Source organism: Lithobates pipiens, unplaced genomic scaffold (assembly GCF_037356315.1).
Source record: "Lithobates pipiens isolate NorthernLeopardFrog02 unplaced genomic scaffold, aLitPip1_a1.2 Scaffold_18, whole genome shotgun sequence".
NCBI lineage: Eukaryota > Metazoa > Chordata > Amphibia > Anura > Ranidae > Lithobates > Lithobates pipiens.
The window spans coordinates 63,757,311-63,776,792 of record NW_027507758.1 but is presented as its reverse complement, the minus strand read 5'-3'; the positions used below and the strand labels follow the sequence as shown (position 1 = coordinate 63,776,792).

At 41.7% G+C, this 19,482-nt stretch overlaps 1 protein-coding gene across 1 annotated transcript in view; it reads right to left on the bottom strand.

The window, feature by feature from the left end:
- Positions 1-1,332: 1,332 nt before the first annotated feature.
- Positions 1,333-19,482, bottom strand: part of VASH2 (vasohibin 2) — a 152,989-nt gene continuing 134,839 nt past the window's right edge. Inside the window, exons 6-8 of the mRNA XM_077485754.1 lie at positions 18,027-18,408; positions 16,152-16,264; positions 1,333-3,415 (exon numbers count right to left, since the gene is read on the bottom strand). Of these exons, the coding sequence (XP_077341880.1) occupies positions 3,343-3,415; positions 16,152-16,264; positions 18,027-18,408 (568 nt within the window). The 3' untranslated portion in view covers positions 1,333-3,342. The remainder of the gene's footprint in view (positions 3,416-16,151; positions 16,265-18,026; positions 18,409-19,482) is intronic.

Sequence of the window (19,482 nt, the reverse complement as noted above, 5' to 3'; positions counted from 1 at the left end):
TACATTTAAAAGAATAATTGCTATGGAGTAGAAAACTGATCGAAAATCGGGAAACCCTGTCACTAATGCCGTGTACACACGGTCAGACTTTCTGGCAGAAAAAGTCAGACGGAATCATTTCATCAGATATTCCAATCATGTGTGGGCTTCAGCGGACTGCTTTTTACAAAAATTTTGACGGACCTAGAAATAGAACATGTTTTACATTTTTCCGACGGAATCAATTTCTGTTAGGAAAACCGTTTGTCTGTATGCTGTTCCGATGGACCAAAAATTATGCAAGGGCAGCTATTAGCTACTGTCTATTGAACTTCCTTTTTCTAGTCCCATCGTCACTGCGTTCTAAACTATCGGACTTTGGTGTGATCGCGTGTAAGCACGTCCGTTTTAAGCGGAATGCCATCAGAAAAACCGTCAGAGTTTATTCTGACAGAAAAAACGGTCGTGTGTATGCAGAATTAGGCTGATCTTTGTCAAACATTTGTGAACACAGCCATGAAATGCACAGGCAGCAGGGTTTACATGACTGTGTCATCTCTGAGCCAGCATCTAAGCTCAGGAAGTAGACGGTGACCCTGAGGCCCTCACCACACCTAAGCGTCGTGTTGCTTTTTGAAGTGGCATCATTTATGTGGAATGGGCCTCCCTCTGCTCCAAAAATGCACCAAAGAAGCTCATGTACCAACTTTTGGAACGGAGCTAGGCGCATTTGGTGTTGCGTTTTTTTTTTTTCACAACTTTCGTGCGTCTTGTTGCATGACAGTTTCAGCAACATTACACAGTGTTTCGGGTGCTATTAAGAAATAATGGCACCGTGAACGCATCCCGTATTTTGCTGCAATTCTGGAATCGTAGGCAGAGTCACGCGACTCTGCCTACAATTCCAGTATGCTCAAGTGTGAACAGGCCTGAAAGATGCTTTGCATTAGAAGTGTAGGCAATGCAATCGCATGGAGTATAGAGGTGCGGGCAGAGCTTTTGCAGCTTCTCCCTACAGCAATAGATCACTACTATAGTAATTTGTTGCTGGCTTCATTTCAGCCAGCAATAGATGACTATTAGAAGTGACCTGCCACTGCACAGCTGAATGGGTGTCTGATAAGATCCAGAGCTTCCATGAAGAAGGAGGTTAAAAAAAAATATATAATTTATATATATGTATGTATATGTGTGTATATATGTGTGTGTGTGTGTGTGTGTGTGTGTGTGTATATGTGTGTGTGTGTATGTGTGTGTGTGTGTGTGTGTGTGTGTGTGTGTGTGTGTGTGTGTGTGTGTGTGTGTGTGTGTGTGTGTGTGTGTGTATGTATGTATGTATGTATGTATATATATATATATATATATATATATATATATATATATATATATCCCTCCCCAGATTAATCCTCAGGTTACAACAATGATGTCAGAGGATCTGGATGACATTCTCTGCACAAGCATCAAATGGACACATATGTGAATGCCCCATCATTCTTGTAAAAGTCACCACTGTGCTAATTTGTGCCCCCTTTCAATGTAACATAATCTTATCTTTATGGTGTGCTAACAATTTACGCAAACCATTTTTTCCCTCCGTACGGCGCAATGTAGCGTCAAAAGGAGACTAAAGCTCTCCTAAAACAAAATGCATGCATTCACTTTGACCCTTCTGCTATTTGACATAAAAGTCACACTAAGGTGATATCATTTATACTCAGCAGATTGTTAATTATATTTTTGAAGTAAATATATGGGGGACGCACAAATTATATAAATGTGATGTGAAAAATTACAGGAAATTGCATTTTTTTTTCTTTTATACTACTTATTCCCAACAAAAACCAAGAAAGTAAAAAATATATACATCCTAATCCATTATCAAATTAAAGCCCTTTGTCCTGAAAAATAAATACAAGGGGGTTGAATTTATTAAAACTGGACAGTGCAAAATCTGGTGCAGCTGTGTATAGAAACCAAGCAGCTTCCAGGTTTTATTGTCAAAGCTTAATTAACGAATAGAAGTTAGAAGCTGATTGGCTACCATGCACAGCTGCACAAGATAATTTACTAAAATTGTAGAGTGCACTAATGCCCCATACACACGATGAGATTATCGGACGAATGATCGTCCATTTTTTATTGCATGCTAATCTCTGATCGAATCTGATGAGTTTACTAAAGTCACGGAAATTCCCGCACGACAGAAAAAAAATTCAGAAGTGATGTCATGTGTTGTAATGCATTTGTATTGCATTTTCGAACGATAGCTGTACTGATTAAACGAAAATCATACGATCTGGCATCGTACGAAAAAAATTTCCGTGCATGTCCGATAGAATAATATCGGATGTACTGTCCTAATCGGCTCTCGAAAGCTCTGTACTAACGATCCGATTATCGTACGATCGCTTCGAAAGCGGTATTTTCCGTACGATTTTCGGATCGTGTGTACGGGGCATAACACCTTTGTTTAGTACATTATGGCAGACTACAAACACTAAAAAAAGTATAATGTATGGAACCGAGACAGTGGTTAAGACTGAATGTTCATGTTCTTGCATAAGCCCAACTGTGACTAGTGAAGGAAGTTAAAAAACAAAACAAAACAAAAAAAGTTTTTTAACCTGAAAGAGGTTTGTGCTGATGTTTCAATATTGTCATGTGGAATTATCACCATTTCTTATATTATCATACTCACTTCCTCTATGAATTGCTGCTTTCAGACACATTTTGTAAAAAACGTACATAATGCTTTTAAAGTGTTGATAAAACAGTAAAAGTCGGTGCAGCCCGATTTCACAGTCTAAAAATTATTGTGGTGCTGAAACTGCCATAAAAGTTTTGCCGTACATGACAGATAACGTACAGTTCAAAGGCAGCCATCTTGTATTCCACGGTGCGGGAACGCGTCAGAAGGCTGTGAAGCTTAAGCTGAAGGAAATGTATCGCTGTTGGATCTGGTCTCCTCCTCACACTGGTTACAGACAAAGCTCACTTCAATACTTCGTAGTATTCAATACACAATGCTGTATCCCTGGAGAAGGGACGCAAGTACCCACAGTGTCAATTCTGGAGGGATAACGGGGGAAGAGATATGAAGTGACCAAATTAAAAAAAAAGATAATTACTGTGTCAGAGGACATGCAGGAACTGTGTTCAGCATGACCGTGGGGTTTCTCCAAAGCTTGCAAAATTGGTATTTAAAATGAAAAACAAAAAAGTGTAAAAATGCAAATCTTTCAATTAAAAGCATAAATAAAAACTTGATAATAAATAGTCACAGATCTTTAGAAAAAAAAAAATAGGGGTGAATGGGGGTAAAGTGCAAAGGGAAGCACCAGGGATTCTTGTGTCACTTCCTTGTTAAATACGAATTTGGTATCCGACGTCGTTCAGAGTGCTAAGGTCTGCTGGTTTCTTGTCTGTTATCGCCGGCCTGAGAACAAGAACACAAGTGTGTGGTTAGGAAAGAGAATATGTTATAGGAGAATGTCTTATACAAATGGCTAATTCATTCACACATTCCCCCACAGAAAGGCAAATACAAATTAGTCCAAGTGAACAGTGCGAATCCCTGGCTGGTAGGATTTTAGAGATATATGTCATCTGTGTTTCTCTCTACAGATAGTGAGGAGCTCTGTAGTTTGTGTCTGCTATGAAGAAAACTAACTTTTACATTTCTCAGAAAGTTCTGATCTAAGTCCTGAAGCCCAGAGACTGTAGAGCTTTGAGTTGAATAAAGCATCTATTCCTAGGTCCATCCACATCTTACCCGGCGGACCTCATTATTGGTCTCAGCTGTGCAAAAACCTTTATTTATCTGAGCTGACTGATGTTCAGGGCTCACTCTCTGCTGCTGGATGAAACGGAGAGTGCTGAAAAAACACTAAAGGGTCGTATACACGATGAGAATATCAGACGAATGATCGTTCATTTTTTGGGGGGGTTTTTTGGGTGCTAGTCTTCGAAAATGAAGAGGTTGCTCAATCTACAAAAATTCTCGTACAACAGAATACAACTTTGGAAGTGATGCAATGTATTTGTATTGTATTTTCAGACAAAACCTGTACTGAATAAATGAAAATCTTACGATATTAGGGTATTAATTGTACTTCAAAATAGTTTTAGCCCTTGTTCACAAAATGTCCGATCGGACAGTGCTGTCGGATAATCCGACTGTGTGTGGGCTCCATCGGACGGTTTCCATCGGAATATCCGACGGACAAAGTTTTAGAGCTGGGCTATAAAACTTTCCCACAACATGATCTGATTGGACTTTGACCGATTGTGTGTAGAGAATTCCACTCAAAGTGCCACACATGCTCAGATCAAATTCCTAGACCAAAGCTATTGGCTACTAGCCTGAACGTAGTCCCATCGTAATGAAATAACATCATCACGTTACGTACGATCGGATTTTCCGACAACTTTGTCCGATCGTGTGTATGCAACACAAGTTTCGGACAAAATCCGGCGGAATGTCCGATCGTGTGTACAAGGTCTTAGTTTTTCCCTTCGGATAATTTCGGATGAACTGTTCAGCGCTTGAAAGCTGTGTACCAATGATCAGATTATCATACTATCGCTTTGACAGCAAGATCTTTCGTACAATTTTCTGATCGTGTGTACTAGGCTTTAAAATGTAGATGAGCAAACCGTTTTTAGGAAAAAAACATAAGTTTAGTTAGTGGCTTGAGTGCTATACAAAGGTGTCCTGCATTGAAACGGTGTTTGCTTGCTGCCTTGCTGAATAAAAGTGCAGGACAAACTTAGTTGGACTGTTCCTGGGTACCCCCCACTGCTAATACCATTAAAGCCTGTCCATCTTACAATGGTTAAATAAAAAGCTGATATTTATGGGATTGGTTTTATCTGCTGAAGGATTTTTAATTCTGTTCAGCCAGTTTTGTGTCCCAAGAACCCATGACAAAGCACAGCCAAGTTTAAGACCTCGATTACCGTTGAAGGTGACTTTGGCTGCTGACTATACAAACAAGGAGCATACATTTATGAGATCACCTCCCTGTGCTCGCTAAAATCTGTTTTAAGGGATTGTGGTTCAAAGCAATCTAACCACATGAGCAGCATCTGAAGGAAGTTGCCAACCTAACTCCTAGGCCACATACTACTGTAGTTAGTGGATGTGAAACGAAGGTTTTCCAGCTTCAATGTGAGGTCATTGTCCTATACATCAGTGTTTCTCAATTCTAGTCCTCAAGGTGCACCAACAGGTCATGTTTTCAGGATTTCCATTATTTTGCACAGGTGATTTGATCAGTTTCATTGCCTTAGTAATTACCACAGCTGTTTTATCTAAAGGAAAGCCTGAAAACATGACCTGTTGGTGCGCCTTTAGGACTGGAATTGAGAAACACTGCTATACATACACATCTCTACGCTTTGCACAATATCACCTGTTACTACTTCCAATAAAAATAATATTTTCCCAGTATCATGTTTAAAGCTTGACACCAGGCAGTTACAATGTATATAAAAAGTCTACACACCCCTGTTAAAATGTCAGGTTTCTGTGATGTAAAAAAAATGAGACAAAGATAAATCATTTCAGAACTTTTTCCACCTTTAATGTGACCTATAAACTGTACAACTCAATTGAAAAACAAACTGAAATATTTTAGGGGGGGAGTAAAAATGAAAAACGAAAGTATGCATGACAAACATATCATACTTACCTCTTTGTATTGGTTTTTGCACAGAGCAGCCCCGATCCTCCTCTTCTCGGGTCCCTCCTGGCTCATCCTCTTTGGCCAGTGCCCCCATAGGGGCACCCTCTCGCTTGTCACAGAGTTTGATTGACAGCAGATGGAGCCAATAGTTCCAGCTGCTATGGATCTGCCCTGTAACAGAGCAGGGAGAGCCGCTGCTCTCATGCACAGTGCTGGATTGAGATAGGGCTCAGGTAAGTATAATGGGGGGGGGGGGGGGGGTAAATTAAGGTAAGAAACCTTAAGGCTTTAGAACCACTTTAAGTTTACTACTCTAATATTACGTGAATGGGTCTTCTAAATGAATAATGGGACAAGTTTAACATCTGAGCTAGCCAGTCCGACATGTCCTCTGTTGAGAGTTCACTCCTCACCAGCCGCTTCCAAGTGACGTTAAAGCTCCAAGCTCACATGTCAACAAGGATACGGTGACAGCTGGGGCAGGATGGCATTTGCCTCTCTACAGCTTACGTAAAGATGGGATGCTGAGGCAGGGGAGCACAAATAGAATCAGGAGTTATGAATACCAATGACCTCAGAGGCATTAGTAGATACTACACTTTGGATATTTCTGGAGCCTGGTGAATGGGAAAGACTGAGAGTTTATGCAATGCGTAATAATAATCAGCACATGGAACAGGAGTCCTCGCTGAAATGTCAATGATAAGACCTCATGGGTCATATATAGCTCTTCGTGTAATGTCTGAACTTCAGCTGCCGGGCTCACTGTAGAACATAATTGGACCATGATGCTTATCCTGCCTTAACCCAATGACTAGCTCATAACAACAGCAGCGTTTACAAGGGAAAATATTTCGGCTTGCTTGAATGGAGAGGACTGTCAAGCCTTGGCATATCACCGAGAGGGGAGTAGTGTGACATGAGGCAGCAGAATCTATAATTACACCCTGACATGTAGACGAGGATAAATTTAACTTTATACGAGCCCTACGTCACCATTGGATCCTGCACCTGTCCGTTATGTCACCAGTATTTCAGGAATGTATTATTATGTTAAGATCAGTAGCCTGTTTAATATAGGAATATTATATTTTACCAACCGGGGAACATCTGTCTGGAAACTTGGTATGACCGCAATGGGGAAAAAATCTCATCATCCAATAAGGCAAACATGATCATTAAAGTAAAATTTGTATTGTTTCCGACATATTTTCCCCACAGATACACTACAGTTTGTAACCACTGTAATTGTTCTATTTTTGTGTTATTGCTTCCATCCATGATAGATTTTTACTTACTTGTCCAGTTGGCCGTAAATTTTTTGGAATAAATCTCAGATGAGTTTTTTTGCGTTCCCTCCTCCATCTATTATGTGTTTAAACTAAAAGCTGAGAGACATCATGTGCTATCAACATAACAGGGGTACTTGTAAGGCCTCTCAACTTTAACTTTAGAGTCATCCTTCCAAAAAAGTACACTATATGGCCAACAGTATGTAGACAACCCCTTCAAATTATTGTGCTATTTCCAATACTGTACTGCTAATACTAAAGAGTGTGCATCCAATCTTCTGTTAACAAAAGTTTCTGCTTTAGTATGACTGTGCCAGGAGATTGGTGTGGAGGAACGCAAGTTCTTCACAGAGCCTTGACCTCAACCCTACTGTACACCTTGGGGATGCCAACTGCAAGCCAGGTGGTCTTCTCATCCAGGATCTGTACCTGACCTCACAAATGGTCTTTTGGCCGAAGGGGCACAAATATCCACAAATACACTCCAAAACCTTCAGAAATACCTTCCTAGAAGGTCAGAGGCTGTTATTAGCCAACTCCATATTAATTCTGATTATTTTGGTATGCGATGTCCAAAGTGTCCATATAGATGTGTTGCTCCGGTGTCCAGGTGTAACAACCAAAAACGTAATGTATTTTATTTGGATTTTATGTGAGAGACTAACACAAACTGGCACATAAATTGCGAAGTGGAAGGAAAATGGTAAATGGTTTTCAACATTTTTTACAAATAAATATCTGAAAAGTGTGGGGTACATTTGTATTCAGCCCCCCGGAGTCAATACTTTGTAGAACCTCCTTTCACTGCAATTACAGCTGCAAGTCTTTTTGGGGATGTCTCTACCAGCTTTGCACATCTAGAGAGTGACATTTTTGCTCATTCTTTTCAAAATAGCTCAAGCTCTGTCAGATTGGATGGAGAGCGTCTGTGAACAGCAATTTTCAAGTCTTGCCACAGATTCTCAATTGGATTTAGGTCTGCACTTTGACTGGACCATTCTAACACATGAATATGCTTTGATCTAAAGCATTCCATTGTAGCTCTGACTGTATATTTAGGGTCATTGTCCTGCTGGAAGATGAACCACCGCCACGGTCTAAAGTTTTTTGCAGACTCTAACAGGGGTTTTTCTAAGATTTCCCTGTATTTGGCTCCATCCATCTTCCCATCAACTCTGACCAGCTTGCCTATCCCTGCGGAAGAAAAGCATCCCCACAACATGATGCTGCCACCATCATGTTTCACCGTGGGGTTGGTGTGTTCAGGGTGATGTGTAGTGTTTTTTTTTTTTTTCTGCCACACATAGCATTTTTCTTTGAGACCAAAAAGTAAAATGTTGGTCTCATCTGACCAGAGCACCTTCTTTCACATGTTTTCTGTGTCCCCCACATGGCTTTTTGCAAACTACAAGCAGGACTTCTTATCGCTTTCTTACAACCATGGCTTTCTTCTTACTTCCATAAAGGCCAGATTCCCAATTTGTAGAGTGCATGACCAATAGTTGTCCTGTGGATCTCTGCAGCTCCTCCAGAGTTACCACGAGCCTCTTGGCTGCTTGATTAATGCTCTACTTGCCCAGCCTGTCAATTTAGGTAGACGGCCATGTCTTGGTAGGTCTGCAGTTGTGACATACGCTTTCCATTTTCAGATGATGGATTTAACAGTGCTCTGTGAGATGTTTAAAGCTTGGGATATTTTTTTTATAACCTAACCCTGCTTTAAACTTCTCCAAAACTTTTTATGCCTGACCTGTCTGGTGTGTTTCTTGGCCTTGATGCTGTTTGTTCACTAAAGTTTACAAACAAACCTCTGAGGGCTTCACAGAATACTGAGATTAAATTACATGCAGGTGGACTATTTACTAGATGGTGACTTCTGACAGCAATTGGTTCCACTACATTTTAGTTAGGGGTATCAGAGTAAAGGGGGCTGAATACAAATGCACGCCACACTTTTCAGATCATTTTGAAAAACATAATTTTCCATCAACTGCACAATTATGTTCCGCTTTGTGTTGAACAATACAATAAACAATTAAATTAACATTTTTTGGTCATAACATGACAAAATGTGCAATATTTCAAGACATATGAATACTTTTTCAAGGCACTGTAAGTGAAGCCAATGATACAGGCTAATAACACGGTTTACTAAAACTGCACATTTTGGCTGAATACTCTGATTCTTGTGTAAGCTCAGTAGTTCTCTTTAATATCAGGTTTAAATATATCTAACCACATGGCTTAGGGACACATCATCAACAGTCAATCAGCTGCTAGTCACTACCATAAAATAAATGAGGACTGGACCAGTGGCGGCCCATGCATTAAGGGCGCACAGGCGCCACCCCCTTCATCCCTGCGCTTTCAGGACACCGGGTACATGGATTCCTATGGCCAATCAGGAAGGCATTTCACGAGACCCGTTTCCTGATTGGCCAAAGCCAGGCAATACTATTAGATGCCTAGCGTTTTGGCAGAGGAGGAGACACAGAGGGAGGAAGCATGAGAAGCGGACACCGGAGCCACCGGAGCTGTCCGCACTGTGGAGGAGAGTAGAGACACAGGAGGATTCTCTCCAAGCCCGGTAACTGCTGGACCTGCCTTGGATGGGGCGGGGGGGGGGGGTTAGGTGGGTGCTGTCAGTGCTGCGAGCCCTAGGATGGGGGGGTGTTAATGCTCTATATATCCTATCTGTAATGCTGACCTATATACTCCTGTGATGCTGAGCTGTATACTCCTGATACTATGGATGGAAGCAAGTGGATTACAGGGGACAGTGTGTGTGGATTCTATAAGGGGTGGGGCTTATAAAAAGCGAGACGGGTCAAAGAGGAAGGGCTGGGTCTGGCACCCCCCTATCTTAAAACCTCACCAGCCGCCACTGGACTGGACTCTAATTGGTCACTAGACTTGGTTCCTCAACAGCACAAATCTTTAATAAAATATTAACTCCTCCTGACCTATAATCTGTGTTTAGGTCCTTTCACTCCCTTGATGGTTTTTAGGTCCATGAAAATTACTTGAAAATTCTCTGATCGTAAACTCCCCAAGACACCTGAATTATTCCTTTTACATCATAACTCGGTCCAGGCATCGGTCGATAAAAAGTTAATATTGCACCACCTGGTTAACGCAGCATGGTCGTGCATACTGGCTATGTACTATGGAACATACTATGGAAGTCCTCTCAACAACTAACAGCCCAACGATGAATCAGAAGGATGGAGGAAATCAGGTAGATGGGGAGTCTAACACATTTCATAAAGAATATACAAACCAAATTTAATAATGTGTGGCTCAATTGAATTCACCTGCAGTGAATTCAAAGGACTATTAGCTGCTTAAACTGGTTAATGTCAAGGCTATGCTGTAGGTGGACACTGACGGAGTTTGTGGGCCCCCCCTTAAATAACATCATACCGACTGGTGAAAAGTCCCTTTCCCCAGTTCCACCCGTGTGCCCCCTGCTGGTGACACCCCCCTTTTCCCCATTATACTCTCCCCCCTTCTTTTCACTGCCTCTTATATAACCATCTGCCCCCCTTAAATATCCTACCACATGTTACACAATAAACCCTAAATGAATACCACCTTTCAGATCCCAGTCCTTGACTACTGGGTAAATACTTGCTCTAACTATTGCTTAGTAATTGTTGGGTGGCCTTTGACACCATTATGCTACCCATATGATGAAGGACGCACTTTGTAACCTCTTTCCGTTACAGGTCCCTATATCTCCACTGCTAACACTTACTATCTTATGTTATGGGAACCCTAGTCTGTTCTCTGCCTAGCGTTCCATCCAGTCCTAAGGCATCTACGTGCAACTACCAGTACGGTGATGCCAACTACTGTAGCTCATACCATGTTAGGTGTTAATGGCTATGCAATGGGTTGTCCTATTTGTCCTTATGGTTTCCTTCTGTTTTGTAACGTACAAATAAAGAATAATAAAAAAAAAAACTAAAAAAAAACTGCTTCTCCTCAAGTAGATAAACTTCTAAGAGCAAGGAATTTAGACATCTGTGGCCAAGATGTCCATCAAGTTAATGGTGGTTTTATTGTACTGGCAGAATCCTCTTTGTGAAACCTCCCAGGGCCTTATTAGCCAAGTCTCTTGGCTCTTAAACTTACATCAAGGCCAGCTGGCTGTCAGAGCCGCTTCAAAGGCTTCTTATCTGATCCTGCCAAAAAGAAATATGTTGCCGATTTGCAGTTTAATGGGTAATAAAGATCCAGACTCACCAGGAAAAACATGAGGTATCGGCTGCACAGACATGCAGGATGGATGACCGCATAGGCAACCTCTGGCCCTTACAGTGTACATGTCTACTGCATATGGAACATGATACTGTTAATGAAAAGGGCGCAATGGGTAGTAAAGTACAGTGTTTAAAGAGACCCTGTCAGCAACTTAAAAAAAACCTGACAGCGAAGGTACGCAATAATCAAGTATTTTAAAAGCCTACGTGCCTTGGGTTTTTTCTTTCATAAAATCATTTTTACTCACCTGAAATTGGCCTTTGCACTTGCTACCAAATTTGACATCTTCAGGAAGAGTCAATTCCCTAGCACAGTTGCCATACCCCCTCACTTCTTGATCACCATGGCCCTCCCCCCATCTTCTAAGTGTCTAATGGGTCTGTGCTGGCCCAGCTTTTCAACCACTCACATTACTACATAATCTTTTAAGTAGCCACTGGGGAAGGAGTGAAGAGCAATTATAGAGAATTACTTTAGTGACAGTCAGGGCTGGTGCAAGGATTTGACACCCTAGGCGGAATCTGCTGCCCCCCCTTGGCACCACCCAACTCCACCTTTTTTTGGCCTGCCCTTGAACACGCATATCTCCCGACTTTTGAACTTGAGAACGAGGGACACTTCAGGGAGACAGCGACCTGCGACGTGCGTAGCCACACCCACCAAAGAGTGGGTGTGGCCAAACAATCGGGGGAGGGGCCATGATTAAACAAAACTTTGGCTTCTTTGCACCTATAAAATATGCTTTGATTGCTGTGTCACAAGCTGGAGTCTTAGGGATAAATATAAACCTCAACACAATCATTTAGAAAATTACTTTCAATATATCTGGTTTTTTATATGCTGAAAATAGACAGAAAACTTAAAATAGAGGATTATTAAGGACCTGAGGAACCCAGGATGGAGACAGACAATAAGTACTGCAGTATGAACCAACCTTAGGGAGAGAGAGAGGGAAGGATCACTATGGTATATGGAAGAAAGGAAGGGGGGATCACTATGGTACATGGAAGGCAGGAAGGTAGGATTACTATGGTACATGGAAGAAAGGAAGGAGGGATCACTATGGTACATGGAAGGATCACTATGACACCCGGAAGGCAGGATCACTGTGGCACATGGAAGGCAGGAAGGAAGGACCACTATGGCACATGGAAGAAAAGAAGGATCACTATGGCACATGGAAGGCAGGATCACTACACATGGAAGGTTTAGTCCTGCTGCAGGACGGGGGCCGAATGCTGTACTGAGTGGTACCCACATTTAGAGCCCTGGGCATTCTTCTGAACACAGGTACCAATCTGTACAAAGCCCAGTCCAGCGTCTGCCATTTTTGCAGGCTGCCGGTTTTCAGAGCTAGACACTGCACCTGAATGTCCCAGTCACAAGATGCTGGTAGGGACACACTGCTGTTAGACTGGCCCAATATGTAAGGGGACTTAAAGTTTTTTTATACTTCTCAGACTTTTTCCTGAATTTAGAAAAACTTAAAATGCAGGAGTACCATTGTGAATGAAGCCTTAAGCTGGATACACACTATACCACTTTTGTTGTTCGATTTCCTTTATGCCGCATACACACGGTCGGAGAATCCGTCAGAATGTGTCTTATCGGACCGTGTCGTCAGATAATCCGACTGTGTGTGGTATGCATCGGATTGATTCCGTCCGAATCTCCGTCGGACCCAATTTTCCAACATGTTGGAAATATTTCCCGACCAACTGGGCTGGTCGGACATATTCTGATCATGTGTAGAGAATTTTGATCGGACCAAGTGCCACGCATGCTCAGATCAAATTCCTACATCAAAGCTATTGGCTACTAGCCTGAACGTAGTCCCATCGTAACGAAATTACGTCATCACGTTCTGAAAGATCGGATTTTTTGCCAACTTGGCCCGACCGTGTGTATGCAACAGTTTCGGACAAGATCTGACGGACAAAATCCGACGGGCAAAATCCGACGGGCAAAATCCGACGGATTTGGTTGCCAAAATCTCCGACCGTGTGTACGTGGGCTTAGACTTACCTTTAACTATGTAGTGCAAGGGCCTGCCTAATTGAATAGAAAAGATCTGTTGACCGATTTTCAGATCATGTGTGCAAAGTATGAGCCCCTTATGCAGCTGAGAACAGAGGTCATGAGAACACGTAGAGAAATACCTTTTTTCTTTTTTTAAAGTGGTAGTAAAGTCATTTTATAAGTTTAACCTACAGGTAAGCCTATAATTAGGCTTACCTGTAGGTAAAAAAAATATCTCCTAAACCTGTATGGTTTAGGAGATATTACCCTCGCAATGCGCCGCTGACTGCAGCGGCGCATGCGCACAGGTGATTCTCGGCTGATAGTCCGGCAGACGCCAGACCTTGTCGGAAAGAAACCTGCCACGCGCATGTCAGCTCCCTCGGCGTGGATCGGGCGAGATGTCGGGGCCTCGTTCTAAGGCAAGTATTTCATAATGAGCTAGTATGCGGTGCATGCTAGCTCATTATGCCTTTTCCTTTGCAGGTCAAAAAAAAACTTCAGCGGGTTTACTCCCGCTTTAAGATTAAGATACAATATTGAGAGATATAAATAGATATACACACACACAGACGATTGTTTTGCTTGGCATTTCTCTTTTAACTGCTTGCCGACCAGCCACCGTCATACTGTGGCAGGTTGGCAGGGCTGTACGAGTCGGCCCAGGTGTACGTTGGCCACCTTAAGAGCCATAGGGGGCACGCGTGGCCGGCATTATTTCTCCACAGCGAGCCAGAATGGGGATCTGTGTATGTAAACAAACAGACCCCCATTCTGACAGGGAAGTAGAGAGATATCTGCTGTTCCTAGTGATCAGGAACAGCGATCTCTCTCTATTCCCTGTAAGTACACTTCCCCCACAGTTAGAAACACCTCCCTAGGGAACACTTAACCCCTTAATCGTACCCTAGTGTTCTCTGCCAGTGACATTTATACAATAATCAGTGGCTATTTTTAGCTCTGATCACTGTATAAATGTCACTGGTCCCCAAAAAGTGTCAAAAGTGTTCGATCTGTCCGCCACAATGGTGCAATCCCGCTAAAAATCGCAGATCGCTGCCATTACTAGTAAAAAAAGAAATAATAAAAGTGTCATAAATCTATCCTCTATTTTGTAGACGATATAACTCTAGCGCAAACCAATCAATATACGCTTATTGTGATTTTTTTTACCAAATATATGTAGAATACATATTGACCTAAACTGATGAAGAAATTTGTTTTTCTTTTTGAATATTATAGCAAAAAGTTATATATATATATATATATATATATATATATATATATATATATATATATATAATTTTTTTTTTTCAAAATTGTCGCTCTTTTTTTGTTTATAGTGCAAAAAATTAAAACCACAGAGGTGATCACATACCACCAAAAGAAAGCTCTACTTGTGGGAAAAAAGGACATCAGTTTTGTTTGGGTACACATCACACAATTGTCAATTAAAGTGACGCAGTGCCGTATCGCAAAAAATTGGCCTGGTCATTAAGGAAGCAAATCATTCCGGTCCTTTCGTGGTTAAACTGAATGGATTGTTTTAACAGGTTAGAGTTCATATATGCTTTAAGGTGTACTCCAGTTTCTAGCGCTTCCATGCTGTTTGTCTATTACTGTGGCAACACTAGGAGGTTAGGTTGATAAAAAAAAAAAAAAAAAAAAAAAAAAAGTGTCAGAATTATTTATCAGTCACTTCAGAACATCACTATCACGCCAAGCTTTTCCATAATAAGCTATCCTCCCAAGAGCTGCCATAGTGAAAAGACAAGATGTGGTGGTGGGGCTCCTTGGTATAGCATAAAGGCCTAACAAAGAAGTGTGCTTGGTATATAAAATTACTACTACAGTCCTCTCCCCCCCTCAATATTTTTCAAATTCCAGCAAAATATGACATAAAATCAAGTACCTGCAAGGTGCAGAGCTCAATGATTACTATAAGTTCTCCAAAGACCAACCTCAATCTGAAAAGAGGGCCAGGGTTTGTGGCAAAGCGAGCACCAGACCCTACCTACCTTGTCTTTAGTTCAGTAAATCCATGGCTCTGCTGACTAAGGAGCATTGGTGTGCACAGCCTATTACATTAGGGTGTGCACCTCAGAGCACAAGCACACATAGGCGTATATCAGCAGAGCAGTGGACAGTGTCATTAGAGCAAAAATTGGTGTCAGTAGGGCAGTGGACAGTGTCAGTAGTTTTTTATTTTTATTATTTTTTATTATTTTTTCCAATTTTAATTTTTTTTTTTTTAGGAGCCCCAATATGGGGCTTAGGTGAAATATCAGGGGTCTACATAGACCCCTGATTTTTCACTTTTGAGACAGAGAAAGAAACTGAGGACAGAGATCTCCCGGTCTCTTTCTCTGCAGTAAAGAGTTTATTATGCTTTAGTTAAGAATGAAGACGGTAGCGATCAGTACACATCACTTCACTGTGTTCATTCAGAAAAGGAAGGGGCCGGGTAATGAAATATTTACCAGCCCCTTCCCCACTCCTGAGAGGAGAGGAGGGAAGATGGCAGCACTGCAGGGGGGAGAGAGGAAGCAGGGGGAATCAGCACCACACAGGATGATTAGGGTGTGCCCAGGCACAGCCAGCACACCCTGTGCGCACGCCTATGCTAAGGAGCACTAGAGGTAATAACCACTGCATCAGCAGCCACATTACGCAGCCTTTGTACATGACATACAGGAGCTACCTGGCTTTATTTTTTATTTTTTTTTGCTGCAGAGGTGAAAGTGAAGGGCTCTGGTACTAAGTAGTTAGATTCCAGAAATCCGTGGATTGATGATAAAAAGAATTCAGAACAATGTAAAAGCCAAATCAACCAGAAAAGTAAAAGCGCTAATGGTACAAAATCCATTCATCCATGTTTATATCTAGAAGGTGAATATTCAATACTCACGACTTGTCTCTCCTGCAGACTCTCCGCTGGGGACTGATGCGGATTCTGGGAGGCGACACCGACTTTCCTCTTCTCTCCTTCACAGGAGACTGAACACTGGAGGACTTCAGAATCTACAAAGATTACAGAGATATAACTTGAGGTTTCTGCTATGAGCCTGGGAAATCTAGAGACAACTTCATCGTCAGCACATTAGGGAAATCTCCGCAGATGAAAGTAAACCAATGCAGGGAGTGTCACTGCTGACTTTGGCCTATAAATGTTACTTGCCTTCTGGCTGTTCTGCAGATTCTCTAATCTCTCTAATTTATGATTTGCTGAACCCTAAAAAGCATTGAGATCTGAAAATTTACAGTAAAGTCAAAGTCCTTACCTGCATACTTGATCTAGGTTAGTGACATAGTATTGAAGCCAGATGCCACCATGACAGCCAGGCAACTGCTGTTCACAGACAATTACCACTTCCAGGCATCTCAGTGGACTAGAATGCATGCAAATCAGTGGTCCTCGGAGCACTATTTCATCCACTGTTACCTACAATGGGGCACAAATCCCCCCCCCCCCCCCCCCCACACTGAGACCGGTGAAGAGGCACAATTCCTCCCAAATAACAGTCCATATTCCTATTAAACACATTCCTGGAATGACCTCTCAAAGTTACCGGGTGCTGCAGTGACCACTGTATAATGGACCATACACGACAGAATGTAAATATTCACCAGCACACCAAGGATCTTCAATTGTGTCCAAATGTTTTTTATTGAAGAAAAATCACATCACAAACAGTATACTCTTTCGTACTTCCGTACTCCCGTACTTTCGTACTCGTACTTCCTGACGAAGGGGTCCTGCGCGGCTCCGAAATGTTGCACTACACTGTTTGTGATGTGATCTTTCTTCAATAAAAATCATTTGAATGCAATTGAAGATCCTTGGTATGCTGGCAAATATTTACATTCTACAATTCCTCCCAGTGACACAAACAATGGGGTACAATGACAGAGCACAATTCCTCCCAATGACTGCCACGATGGGGTACAATTCCTCCCACTGACACCAACCATAGGGCATGGTTTATTCCCACTGATGTCTGGACCTTTTCTACTCCTAATGGCCACAGTCAGCCCCCCTAAAGTCTGAGGGACAGTAAACTGGATCCCTGTTTAGAAAGTTTTGAGACCCCTTCTTTAAATTGATCACCAACTATCTACTGTAGCCTTTGTCAACCATTTTACCCCAGAAGAACCCTTTAAGGTTCAGGTCTCAAGGGACCTCTTAATATAAATTCTTCAGGCGTCACTGCTAAAACATCCCATATATTGATGGCCAGTTGGAATGATACGCCCCTTACAGATGGCTAAAAAGATCATTGGTGTCATATTGCTGGCTCTGCCAAGTGGCGTTAGAACTGATCTATACTGGCATCATCAGATAATGGGAGATTATTCATCCACAGCTCAAGGAACCCTGGTTGAGAATAGCTAGGCTACTGAATATAAGTTCAGACATACAAATCAGATTCTGTAACTGCCTGTATACATAGCTTTTGTTCATGTTGGAACAATTTACCTATACATGTCAATGGAAATGCCAAGGTAGGTATCTAAAAAGGAGGTCATATGCAGATGACCACCTGAAGGTTCTAAGATGGAACTCAGAAGCCTTTTGAACGGATCACAATTGTGAGCTGAAATCACCTGGAAGTACACTGCATTCATCCATCGACAAAAGTACGGAGGACAACTACCATGATAAAAACCTGACAACAACTCTATTCCTTCCCCAATGTGTCCAAAACTAAAAAGCTGGGCTTTAAAATGTCTTGATATTTTTAGTGGCCAGGTGAATTCTCCTCCTTTCCAGCACACCACTCACCTTCATTCTCATGTCCCGGGCGTGCTTCTCCAGTTCCTTCTTGACGTCTGCTCTTACCATCTTGCCCATGTTGATGACAAGATACTTCCATTCGATTGGCTGGAAAGTGTGGGGGTCATGGGGAACATACAAGCCGATCTTCACTTTCTTCACCGTGTGTGAATACTTTTTGTAGGAGTCCTCAAATTCAAAAATAAGCTCACTTAGAGTCCGAAAGGTCAAGGGTTTGTCCATGAGGTCCGATCTCCGGCTCATGCCCAGCGTGCCATAGCGCCCATTGCAGTGAATCCCCAGCACGACGTGGTGAAAATAGTTCCCTGAGAACTGAGTTTTAAAGCTGATGGGGAACCGCTCCACACTCACCTGTCCATTCGTCAGATATCTTTAGCAAAGAGTTAAGAAATTGTTTTTGTACAGCACCGTGAATAATGACTGATCGCTATGCAGGAGAATGTAGGAATGTAATATAAAGATATCCGTACCATTTCAAAATTAATTACGTTTTTAATTATTAAATGATTGGACTAGTATATGGTGTTTTTTTATTTGCTAGGAGATTTTAATATATATTCAGAAAAATACAAGATAGGAAAAACAGAGCTCTGTTCTATGTAAAAAAAAGCATTACAAACGCAGAAAGTGTCAGTCACATGACCAAACAACTATTAGCTCATCAACTATAATTATTATATGCTGCACATTGACTCATTAGTTTTGATGTTCTATAAAACAATACAAAAATTCCTGAGTGCACACTCCAGCTAGTCTGCAAAATAGTTTAATTATTTCAACCTTTCAAGTTGTTAAAATGTTTTTATTGCATATATTTGAAAATACATGTGATGTCACAGTTCTGCATCAAAAAGGTACCTCTAAAGTGTGGTTCCCAAAGCCGACCATACATCGAAATTTGTCCAGTTCAGCAGGGACCGACTGAATTTTAATCTATGTATGGAAAGGCTGGTTGTACAGAAGTCGATCTTCCGATCGATCAGTGCTGCAGGCTGTAGCCAGTAGCACTGATCAATATATTCTGACGGCGGAGCAGTCTCCTAATTGTCAGAATACATCATGCTTTATTTTGCACACACACAGTATCACAGACATTTTTAAAATGGCGACGCAAGAACAGGGACCCAGGCAGCACAGCAGGACAAAAAATGGCAAGTATGAAGTAAAAATCACAAGGATATAGGCAAGTATAATTGTTATTTCCCCTGCATTGATTACTGACAGGTTTAAAGAGTAGGGGATGGGAAAGGAGGGAGGTCCTCTTTAAATTAAATGAAACCTGTGCTGTGGAAGTAAAGAGCTCTTCTTCTGAAAATACTAGTCGCCTGTCATTCTGATCCGATCCCTTCAGTACTTTCCTGATCTGTATGCAGATTTTCAGGTCAGAGCCTAAAGGTATCGACAGAAAGACATCCAGGAAAGAAGTGGTTATGTAATTTGAAAA